This window comes from Malus sylvestris, chromosome 13, assembly GCF_916048215.2.
Source record: "Malus sylvestris chromosome 13, drMalSylv7.2, whole genome shotgun sequence".
NCBI lineage: Eukaryota > Viridiplantae > Streptophyta > Magnoliopsida > Rosales > Rosaceae > Malus > Malus sylvestris.
Genome location: NC_062272.1, coordinates 1579562 through 1591258, shown reverse-complemented (window position 1 = coordinate 1591258; position 11697 = coordinate 1579562). Strand labels below are relative to the sequence as shown.

General features: G+C 38.1%; 2 protein-coding genes across 2 annotated transcripts; one reads left to right on the top strand and one right to left on the bottom strand.

Annotated features, from left to right (window-relative positions):
• The first annotated feature begins 6 nt into the window (after positions 1 to 6).
• Positions 7 to 3049, top strand: LOC126596589 (SEC12-like protein 2). Its single transcript, XM_050263220.1, has 10 exons — positions 7 to 327; positions 435 to 529; positions 737 to 884; positions 1034 to 1125; positions 1216 to 1315; positions 1603 to 1669; positions 1767 to 1887; positions 2061 to 2177; positions 2250 to 2317; positions 2803 to 3049. The coding sequence occupies exons 1-10, from the start codon at positions 55 to 57 to the stop codon at positions 2904 to 2906; spliced, it is 1185 nt and encodes a 394-aa protein (XP_050119177.1). The 5' UTR covers positions 7 to 54; the 3' UTR covers positions 2907 to 3049.
• A 1743-nt stretch (positions 3050 to 4792) lies between these two features.
• Positions 4793 to 10670, bottom strand: LOC126595161 (probable sulfate transporter 3.3). The gene is made up of 12 exons (XM_050261540.1): positions 9543 to 10670; positions 9153 to 9201; positions 8712 to 8919; positions 8375 to 8546; positions 8099 to 8164; positions 7318 to 7431; positions 7101 to 7217; positions 6832 to 6958; positions 6193 to 6479; positions 5712 to 5982; positions 5334 to 5410; positions 4793 to 5247 (listed from the first exon to the last, which is right to left on the bottom strand). The coding sequence occupies exons 1-12, from the start codon at positions 9981 to 9983 to the stop codon at positions 5050 to 5052; spliced, it is 2127 nt and encodes a 708-aa protein (XP_050117497.1). The 5' UTR covers positions 9984 to 10670; the 3' UTR covers positions 4793 to 5049.
• Between the last annotated feature and the right edge of the window lie 1027 nt (positions 10671 to 11697).

Below are 11697 nucleotides of genomic sequence, written 5' to 3'. Positions count from 1 at the left end.
CAGTTTGTCTGTCATTTCTCAGACAAAGATCTGATCCGAAAATCCCAAGTGCCAATGGACACTCCCAATAACTACCAGAAGTACGGCGTCCCTTTCTACGCCGCCGCTTGGCTTCCGGGTCTCGGCAAATCTAAACGACCGGACCAGGAAGACGACGCCGGCGACGACAAAAAGGAAATCGAGACCCAGACTGAACTAGCCCAATTCGATTCCAGCCAAAACTACGTCGTTTTCTCCGGCGGTGGCGGCGAGGGCCGCAGCGGCGTCCCAAACGCCATCCTTATCGCCCAATTCGATCCCGCCTCCGTTTCTCTCTCCAATCAGCCGGTAATACTTCAATCCCCAATCCCACCCTTCCAGTTTTTGCATATATGTGGTGTTGCATAGATTTGCCTGGCTGCGTGTAATTGGGTGTTTGGTGTTTGATTTTTCAGGTGGCTAAGCTCAACACTGGCTCCAATTTGCCGTATAGAATGGCGGTTCACCCCGCCGGTAGCGGCCTCGTTTGCTCTTTCCCTGATAGTTGCAGGTCTTTTTTGTTCAACTTTCCCATCTATCTGTCATACTGAAAGCACAAGATTCAATCTTTTACTGATTTGATTTATCTTTATTTACCTATTCATTTGGCTTGAAACAAGTGAAACCCAACTCAGATTTACTATTTTTTTTCCATGATTATATCTTCAGGTTCTTGAGCTGTAGGATGCTATAAGAGCATATATATTTTCTTGTGCAGATGGTTTGAATTGGAGGAAGAAAGCGATGAAGTACCTAAACTGGCATTGAGGCAGTCTGAGAGAGTGCTGGAGCAATTGCAAGATGTTGGACAACAGTTAGCTTTGGTGTTTGACGGGGACGGTTCCATGCTTGCTGCTGGAGGCGAGGTATGGACCATCCTTCACCTTTTATTTTTTGGATTCAATTGCATTTGTCGAAATTTATTAGTATCTTACAGTTTTATTTTCTGGATTGTTTTTAGACGTGACATTGGATAGCATACCGTATAATAATGCTCTCCTTTGGTGCAGCACAGGATGGCAAGTTAAGGGTTTTCAAGTGGCCTAGCATGGAAATTATTCTCGATGAAGCTAAAGCTCATACTACAATGAAGCAATTAGATTTCAGGTCGGCAATATTGGTGACATTGAAAAACTTACTTTGTATGTCTTTTATTTGTAAAGTCGTTGCTGATGATCTGGCTTGGTTATCTTGCAGCCCTGATGGGAAATTTCTCATCTCCTTAGGAGATAGAGGCCCTGGTAGGGTGTGGGATGTAACTTCATCTACCATTGTAGCTTCTCTACCAGCGGAAAAGGTTAGCAATATCTGAAATTCTTTCCTAAATAAAAATATTTGATATCCAACTTTATGTGGATGGAAATTATCTTCAACTTTGTAGATTGACATGGGTGCTTGTATTGTATTTAGTTGTATGCTTATTGAACACCGACTAAAAAATATATCGAGCCTCCGACACCTATATCTCTGCATTGTTGCGAATCATTAACCTACATGTCTGTTGTTACCACTTGGTCATTAAGTATGAATTAGAGGTTCCTCATGCTTTTCTTTTAATGTAACCAATGAGTATAATACATGCAGGATGAGGTTTTTTGCGGATGCAGATTTTCTGTAATTGATGATGGGGTTCATATTTTATATATTGCAGGTAGATAGAAAACAATTCATCTGCTTTCTCGATAACTGCCATCGCTCTACCTCTGCATGATTTAATTATTTTTATCTGTACCTATTTTATAATATAGATAAATCGGGAAGCATTATAACATGGAACACGACCACTTGGAAGAGGATTGGATCAAAGACCATTAGTAGAGACATTATTTCCGCCTTTGATGTTTCAGCTGATGGAAAACTCCTTGCATGGTAAAATTTATATTAGAAGCTTACCGTTAACATTTTTGGAGATGCTTTTCATATAGCACAATGTGTCAAATGAGACTGCATATCATGTTGTTTGAGATCATCAGTTTAACAGTACTTGCATTGATTTTCTGGATAAAGGAGAAAATTAACACGTTTGATCGATGAAAATGCAGTGGGACAGCTGGTGGAGATCTTGTGATAGTAAATCCAACCAGAATGCGGATTCATAAAGTGGTTAAGAAAGCACACATGGGCTTGGTAACTGCATTGAGTTTCTCTCATGATTCAAGGTAAACAACGTCTCAACTTTATGTTTCTTCTACCCCTTGAACTGTTAGTAAAGTGTGTGGTTTTAAATACAGAGCTTTGGCTTCGGCATCCATGGATTCAAGTGCAAGGGTGTCCACACTTGAGGTGGAGAAGAAAAATGGTAAGTGCATACCATCATTTTTAGTTGGATAATTCAATCGCATGTCGTCACTTTTCTTGGAAATTGTGGAATTGCTATTTACAACCTAGTAGAATCATCATGGTAGAAGAAAACCTAACCAATATTTGGAGCCCGTTCCGGTTGTGGTCATGGCTCTGGTGGTATAAGCAACTAAATTCCAACTCACTTTATCCTTTATGCTATCTAGGAACTTAGAAATTAAAACAGCAACTCGGTATGAATAAATGCAAAGTTGAAACAATAACTAATTCTGATTTCAACCATACAACATTAGGACGGTAACAGGATGATTAGGATCACCAGTGCTGAACTTTCTGAAATGTGAAATTTTGAGTCCATTATTTCTACCCGAAAATGCCTAAACTTCTTTTGTTTGTATGGCGGGACGAGTATCGAGTCCCTTAACGTCATTGCATGTTGAGTTCATTAAGAATGAGACATATTTCTCTTTGGTTTGGTTGCAGGAGTGTTGAGCTTATGGGTCATCATACTCATCATCCTGATAGCCATTGCTGCATATTTCCAGAAGAATCCTGACAAGTTGCCTTCGGCGTTGAAAGGATTTTAAGTTTGCAGAAAACAGCTTCATGGTTGTGAATAGTACCAGGATTTATTTTTTAGTGTAAAAATATGGTTTTTCGTTAAAGTGAACAGTATCGGAAGCTTTTCGTTAAAGTTCTCTAGAGAAAACTAATGAAAAAGGCTTGAAAACTTTGAGTTTTAACGATAAGGACAAAATAAATGGTAAGTAAATGGTATCATGATTGATTTTTTAGTGTAAAAATATGATTTTTTGTTAAAGTGAACAACGCCGGGAGCTTTTTGTTAAAGTTCTCATAAATATGATAGAAATTTTTGTCTTTGCTAGCATGTTGTTATGGGATAAAAAAAATTGGGCAAAAGACTGTTTACTACCCTTATGTTTCATGGTTTTCAACATTTAGTACATCAATTTTTTTTCGTCTCAGAGTCATACCTAAAGTGTAAATTTTAGGACAATCTCATACATCCATTAGTCAAACTGTTAAGTCAGCTGTTAACTGTGATGTGGCGCTCATGTGGCCAATGACTGGGCGTCACGTGTCATCCACGTGGAAATTTAAAAAATATATATATAAAAAAATATATATATATTATAAAATAAAATAAATTAAAAAAAAAAACCGAATCTGGGCAGATTCGGAAGAAGAAGAAGAAGAAGAAGGAGAAGGAAGAAGGAAGAAGGAGGAAGAAGAAGAAAAAAAAAAAAAAACTGGGCAGATTTGAAGAAGAGGAAGAAGAAGGAAGGAGGAAGAAGAAAAAAAAAAAAACTGGGCAGATTCGATGAAGAAGAAGGAGGAAGAAGAAGAAAGAGAAGGAAGGAGGAAGAAGGAAAAAATGGGTAGATTCGAAGGAGAAGAAGAAGAAGAAGAAGAAGAAGAAGGAGAAGGAAGGAGGAAGAAGGAGGAAGAAGAAAAAAAAAATTGGGCAGATTCGAAGAGAAAGAAGAAGGAAGAAGAAGAAGAAGGAGAAGGAAGGAGGAAGAAGAAAAAAAAAATTGGGCAGATTCAAAGAAGAAGAAGGAGGAGAAGGAAGGAGGAAGAAGGAAAAAAAAACTGGGCAGATTCGAAGAAGAAGAAGAGGAAGAAGAAGAAGGAAGAAGAAGGAAGAAGAAGAAGAAGGAGAAGGAAGGAGGAAGAAGGAGGAAGAAGAAAAAAAAAAAAAAACTGGGCAGATTTGAAGAAGAAGAAGAAGAAGAAGAAGGAAGAAGAAGAAAGAGGAAGAAGAAGAAGGAGGAAGAAGAAAAAAAAATGGGCAGATTCGGAAGAAGGAGAAGGAAGAAGGAAGAAGGAGAAGGAAGGTGGAAGAAGAAAGAAAAAAAAAAAAACGTTTTTTTTTTAATTAATTAATTTATTATTTTATAATATATATATATATATATATATATATATATATTAAATTCCACGTGGATGACACGTGGCGCCCAGTCATTGTCCACATGGGCGCCACGTCACTGTTAATGGCAGACTTAACAGTTTGACTAACGGATGTATGAGACTGTCCCAAAATTTACACTTTAGGTATGACTCTGGGACGAAAAAAACTTGATGTACTAAATGTTGAAAACCACAAAACATAAGGGTAGTAAACAGTGTTTTGCCCAAAAAAATTAGATAAATAAGACATTAACGAGTTGGACTTAGATCCATTCAAGCCCAACTCATTTGTAGTTGAAATTATCCATTTGTGGGCGCTATCTTTATGATATGGTTGATGCATGTCTCATACCAATCTTGTAAGCGGGATGTTTTATGTTTGAATTTCAAGAATTTCAAATCCCAAATCAATTTATCCCTTCGCCATCTTAGTGTAATATATCATTCATGTAAAATAAAATAAAATAAAATAAAAGTGCATACATGAGTTATGGAGGAAACTTGAACGAAAATTTTAAGGAAGTGATAGTAACACACGTTTTGTTAGCAACGACCAAAGATTAAATAAGGGTATATAAGAGCCGAAAAAGACCAAATTAGAAAACTATTTATTTACATAAGGGGAATGAACGAAAACGACCCACTAAAACTGCATGGTGGTACAGAATTACAACCTAACTTGACAATATTATTGGTCACCAACTAGGAACTCGTTACCAAAGACAGCCAACAGCCAAAACTTGGAACGTGTGATGCTGCTTAACTCGGGAGTAATTAGGTTTAGTTAATGATTAATTAGGGAACACCATTGGCAATCGTCTCCATTTCTTCATCGTACGTGTTTGAATTTGACGGTGCATGATTGTTCTTCATTCCCATCGACAGCGACGCCACTGCCTCTCCGACCGACAGGTAAAGCATGAACTCTTCGCCTCCATTGTTCACCTTCTGCAATTTGTCCATCACCTCCGCCAGTGGATTTACCAGCACCAGCTGCAATTATTTCATTATTTACTGTCCATTTTACCGAACATCCAAACCAACAACAACATATGTAGACATCAAATCTACCAACTTACCTTAATTCCCTTCTTTCGGATTGACTTCCTTATATCTACGAAAAGTGTGATCCCAGTTGTGTCTATTGTGCTCACAGCTGAAAATAAAGGACACAAAGGAGCCTGAGATACCCAATTGGCGGGAAGAACTTTCATGCAACAAGAATGTCAGTGTGTCCATATTTCAAGTTAATCACGCATTGTCATGCAAGAAAGTTAAAATGCATGAGAGTACATGATTGGTTTGAAATGCAATGACATCCCAACCATGCACTGCCATGTTGAAAAGTTAAAACGCACTAGAGCGAGTGATTGATTTAGAATGTCATGACATCCCAGCTCATGTAAGTTTCTGTTTGAAAGAGGATGAATTGATGCTCAAGGTTAACAAACTTTTACCTGACATGTCTATAACAACAAATCTAATGTTTGAAACCTCGTCCTCGCCGCTTTCTTCTTCTATCCATCTCAAAATCCTTTCATTGAGATAAGTGGTGTTGGCAAAGTTGATTGAAGCTTCGATGAGTATGATTAGGAAACCAGGCACGCTCACTGCTGATTCCTTGTACTGGTGCAGGTCTCTGAATACGTCCGTCCCGGGTATGTTTCCCAACACCACCGTCCTCGGCCTAGTCACTTGCAGCAAAACCTTGAAAACCGATATCCCAACCTGTTCATATCGTCAAATTTATCTATAATTAGGGTTTCATCTGAAAATATACACAAATAAAACTGGCTACAAACTTATTCGGAAGAACACTAAACAAACAATAACTGTGCACGAAACTATGGTATACATGCGGCTTATAGTCTGCTTAGTGTCTTCTCTAATTACCGGTTCTTAATCAAATAATATACGGTTCATTGTTTGTTTAGATACCGCGATGGCGAGGCCATGTTGGACAGAGATAAAGATGACTCCCAAGAAAGCACAGATCAAGACAAGGAAGTCATATTTGTCGATCTTCCAAATGTGGAAAGCAGCTGGGACATCAATGAGGCCGACCACGGCAGTGATAATAATTGCACCCAGAATTACATTGGGTGTGTAGTGGAAAAGAGGCATCAGAAACAGCAGTGTCACCATGACTGTCACCGACATTACAATGTTGGACAACGCTGTCTTTCCTCCAGCATTGTGATTCACAGCTGATCTTGAGAATGATCCTGAAATGAAACCCATCACTAAAATCAAAACTTTGTTATCAGATTCTAGGCTTTTCTACTATGGACCGGAGCATAGCATGCGTCGGGATTCTTGGTCGTTGGATCTGTAGCCATTGGATCCTTGGCCACACATCCAGCATTTCTTTCACCTGATCCATGTTATGAGCCGCTCCATTCTATAATTTTTGCCCTACAACTCACGTTGCAGTTTTGCACGGTATAAGTTGACACAATGAAGATGAAATTTTACGAGTACCAGCAAGTCCATGTAAACTTGTTCTCGAGAGAGTCTGAATAGTGTTCTTTGTTCGATATTATTAATTTATGTGATCTGTAATCAATGAGTGTGAACCTGTTGTAATATAGCACGAAGTGATGGAGCCAACAACGTTCATGATCCCAATTGCTATCATCTCCTTGTTTCCATCCACTCTGTATTCTCTTATATTAGCAAAAGTCCTTCCTACTGCAATACCTTCCTATAAATTTGATAAAAAATCAACCAATCAGTCAAACCAATCACGTATTGATACTGTAAAAAATATATCGATAACATGTCATTATTTTTCATTATTACTAATAATATTGACACATTATCGATCATCGCAGAATTCAACTTACAGTGAGGGCAATAATGCCAGTGACAATCCCGGTCTTGATTGCAAGTGCAAGGTGGGATCCATGAAAAACCAGCATGTTCCATGATGGTGGGTTCAGTCCTTTCTGTAATTCCCCAATCTGCCAATAAAGAAAACCCCAAGATAATCATCATCTCAGAATATGGTGTGGGTCCGGATACGGATGGTGGAGTGTTGGTCCCAGCAAACAAACTACTTACCACACTGATGCCGTGGCGATCGGCTTTGAATGCAAAGACAATCACAGTGGAGAGGATCACAGACACCAGAGGGGCTCCAGCTGAGACCCAGAACAACTTTGGCTTCTTTATGCTCTGCATTCCATGGCAAGCAGCCCAATGTGAAAGTTAGTCAAACAACAACATAATTTTATCTCACTAAATGAAGTCGGTTGTATAAATTCTCAAACGCAACTACGCTTGGTTATCCTACTAAATTAGTCAAATTTGTCAATTCTTCTTCCTCCTCAAGATGGACTTACATGTAAAGAGACACTGATACCTTGGCATCCGAATGCAAGAATTTGAATAAAGTATTTGATTGCAAATTATAGAGGTATGTGGCCATTTGGCCAACAGAAATCATGGTGGAGTGGTAAAATAACGCAGCCCAATCCAATATGATCATGAAAACTGTTGGCTTCAACGTCGATGTTTCAGTCATTATATTTGATTTCCACATCTGTTAGATCTTTTATTTTAAACTCTATCATTTTTTTTTTGGTGTCATTCAATACTACGGATCATTGAAGAAAAAATAGTCGTTATAATAATCAGGAATTGATGTTAATACTTAATTAATGAAGTTATTAAACAGAGCTAGTATGCATGTTGAGAACATGTCAAAGTGGCCATGGGCAAGTGGAGAATATTGTCATGCTGGTTTTAAATTTTCAAACATAACAATGTGTGATTAGATTATGATACCGTCAAATCTAAAGCGAAGATAAGTTTTAAGACAACAGTGGAAAGGAGAACATACAACGTGTCTTGCGATTAGGAGCAACACAAGGAAGCAAACGCCCATTAATATGGTTTGCCATGACCACTGCACAGAGAAAGCACCCAAATTAGGCAACGAGAAAAGAACACAAATATGATTAATATACCGAAAGGTACATTATCTTCAATTTTGAATAATATCTTAGTTGATAGTTATCTACTGAATGATAGCTGAGAAAAGCTAAACACTGTATTAACAGAGTAATCACTGTTCGAACTGTTTTATTAATTTGCTGTGTTGTGTTTAATTAATTACCTCCTTCCGTTCATGAAAAACGGAGCTCAAAACAGGGACGATTGCCATTTTCTTGGTGAAATGTTTGATTCCAAGGAGGCTCTTAAGCTGTTGCAGAGAGACTATCACAGCAGCTCCGGCCATGAAACCAAGAAGAGTTGCCTTCGAAATAAAATCGATTATAAATCCAAGCCTGCACACATCAATCTTAAATCATTTCGGGTTCTTAAAAACAAAAACCCAAAATTATAGCAGTTCAGTTGGTTAAGAGCATTCAATTTATGACGCTAAATTTCCGGGTTTTTGATCCCCCTCCTCAATGTCGCTTGTATCGAAAATTAGGTGGGGGACCAATTACCTTAATAAACCTAGGGAAGCTTGGAGGATGCCACTAAAGAAGGTTGAAGTGAAGGCAAGTTGGAGGTACAAGCTTGGATCTTTGGATGGAGATACTTCTTGCATGAGCATTGATCCCATGATTAGAGAAGCAATGGAAACAGGTCCTACTGCAAGATCCTTTGAGCTTCCAAACACGGCGTACAGCAAAGGAGGAACGAAGCTTGAATCTACAAATTCCATTACAACAGTTAACAAATGCAACAAACAACAACAAAAACATAGTCTTATTCCACTAAGCGAGGTTGGCTGTATGAATTCTAGAAAGTCACAACGCTCGAATTTGCGTCCAAGTCATTTAGTTAACGAATGCAACAGAAATAAAAATTGGGAAAAGGGATAAAGAAATTTCAATCGATACATATGAATACGTAAAGAAATACCACAAAAAAAAATTACTCACAGAGACCCACAATTGGAGGTAGATTCGCAAGCTTAGCATAACTGATTCCCTGAAAAAATAAATAAATAGAGATTTATTAAGAACAGAGCACATGTAGACAAGGCAATTTTCTGTCTCTCTCAATTACTTATGTACGGGAAGGGTGATTCAAACTTGGACATAGAGAGCTACGCACTGTCTTGGCTCATTGTTTTGGCCAATCACCCTAAGACGCTGACCTGATCGACTAAGCTAACACTCTGACGTGACCAACTGACTTAAGACATTGATCTTGTCAACTAACTTAAGACACTGAATAGGCTAATGGGCCTAAGACATTGTGCCTGAACTAGCCTAACACTGTCCAAATCAAAAGTAAAAGTAAAGATTAAATTTTAATAATTGAATTACCTGAGGAATGGCTAAACTGGCAATGGTGACACCAGAAATGATGTCTGATTTGAGGAGCTTGAAGCTGTAATTAGGGCCCCACTCAAGGATTGGAAAGACATACTGCGCTCCAAGAATCCATTTTTTCTTTGGTGGCTGACCTTTGAATTGGTAGAGAGGGTCATCTGGAAAGAAGGTTTCTTTGAGCCTGGCCAGCAGCTTCCGAAAAGTGCTTCTGTAAGGCGGTGGAACCACCTTGTGCACCTCCATCCCCATTGGGATTTCCATGCAGTGGTGCTGCTGCTGCTGCATGTCCATGGTGGGCTGCTGCTGCATGTCCATGGTGGGCTGCTGCTGCATGTCTATGGTGGGCTGCTGCTGCTGCTGCTGCTGCTGCTTCTCGATATTTATCCTTGTGGGAGAGCAGCAGTCCTTCATTTTATCATGTGAAACTTCTCCCATCAATCAACTTTCTCCAAAGAACCGCTATCAAACAAATTACTACTACTAGCCCCCACAACTTTTACTAACTACTGCTGATGATACGACTAATTATGTTTAATTCTCTAATTAATCAGCTCACCTATCTCTATCTGATATCTCTGGATACCTGCACATATATGTACATTTAAGCTAAGCTAGGCTATTGGGTGGTCAAACAATAAAAATGAAAAATATATAGGGAAGAATCTGCAAAAAAAAAGTAGAGGAGGAAGGAGACGATAAAAGGACAGCTTATAGGTAGAAAATATTGCTGAAAAGTACTAGACCTGATGATTGGAAAGCAAATACCTCTCACTGCCCATTACCCATATATATCTATGTGTGTGTGTGTGTGTGTGTGTGTGTGTGTATCTGTATCTATGTATATATGCAGTAGTGATTTAAGTTTGAAGGGAAAAAGATTGATGGACATTGGAGAAGGTTACATAGAGGAGTGTGCCATGCAATTTTAGGGTTGGGTGGAGAAGACGATCAGCAGGTAATATTCGAGGGATATTCTCTGTGTTCTTGAATATCATCAGTTTGTAGAAATAATTACAGGGTGGAAGAAGACGTGTAAAAAATGGTGCACACTTGGCCAAACTGTATGAATTTTACGTGGACGATTGCAGCTGCTGGGCATGTTCCAATACAAACGCACAAGTTACAAACTTTCAATCTCTCAGAAGGAGTAGAGGAGAAGAAGAGAGTCGGTGCTGCTGTGTGTATATAATATAAATATATAGATATACACACGTTATATTATCACTTTATCTGTAATTCGGTTTGGGTCGGTAGCTTGTTCTGATCAGGATTTAGCAGCCTAGCACCATTCTCAAATTATTTGTCTTCGCATAAATTTTTTGATTCGTTTGATTTTCTAACCTAATCCACGGAGAGTGATTCTAAACCCAACTGATTTTCTAACCTAACCTAAAAGGAGTGGGATTTCAAATCGAGTGCAAAGAAGAAAATGATCTAACCAATTTGATTAAACCCCAGTACATTATTTATCTTTAACTTAATTTATGGTAAATAAGTACGGTCAAGAACATATTTAATTATGACGTGCCACAATATGTGATGCCAAAAACTCCATATTTGTATCTTGTGCAACAAAAAAGTTCAAAACTTTCTGTCAGTTTTATTCCATCAATCACCTTTAATTTGATTTCTACTTACTTAAGACAAATATTTGTTAGAACTTTGGAATGTAAGAATATTTAGATAAGTGAACAGTTTAACTATTTGTTTCGATAAGTAAACAGTTTAACTACAGCTACGAGATTTCCACTAAAAACATAGACCTGCAAGAGCCAACTTTGTGCTCGAAAGAAACCAAAGGAGATGAGGACAATACAATGTGATTTCTGGTCGGGGCTAGGAAAATGTATACTGTTTTATTTCAGATTTTCATACGTAAAGTTACTTATTTATGGTTTGCCAAAAAAAAAAAAAATTACTTATTTATGATATAACTCTTTCTTGCCAACCACCGTTTGCGTATGAACAGACAAAAGCTCACAGGTTTGAGAATTTTATTCGCCCCTTCCAAAAGAATAAAAACAAAAATTTATTTGTCATTTTATAAAGGGAGTTTTAACAAAACACTTACGGTACTGTTCACTTTTAACGAAAAACCACATTTTTACCTTTAACTGGCACTATTCACTATACCTTTAAAAAGACATTT

Coding starts and splice junctions, on each gene's coding strand:
- LOC126596589 (XM_050263220.1), top strand. CDS start 55: ATGGACACTCCCAATAACTACCAGAAGTACGGCGTCCCTTTCTACGCC. Junction 328..434: donor TTTCTCTCTCCAATCAGCCG/GTAATACTTCAA, acceptor TTGATTTTTCAG/GTGGCTAAGCTCAACACTGG. Junction 885..1,033: donor TGCTTGCTGCTGGAGGCGAG/GTATGGACCATC, acceptor GGTGCAGCACAG/GATGGCAAGTTAAGGGTTTT.
- LOC126595161 (XM_050261540.1), bottom strand. CDS start 9,983: ATGGGAGAAGTTTCACATGATAAAATGAAGGACTGCTGCTCTCCCACA. Junction 6,480..6,831: donor TTCGTGCTATATTACAACAG/GTTCACACTCAT, acceptor GTTTCATTTCAG/GATCATTCTCAAGATCAGCT. Junction 5,248..5,333: donor TCCGAAAGAAGGGAATTAAG/GTAAGTTGGTAG, acceptor AAATAATTGCAG/CTGGTGCTGGTAAATCCACT.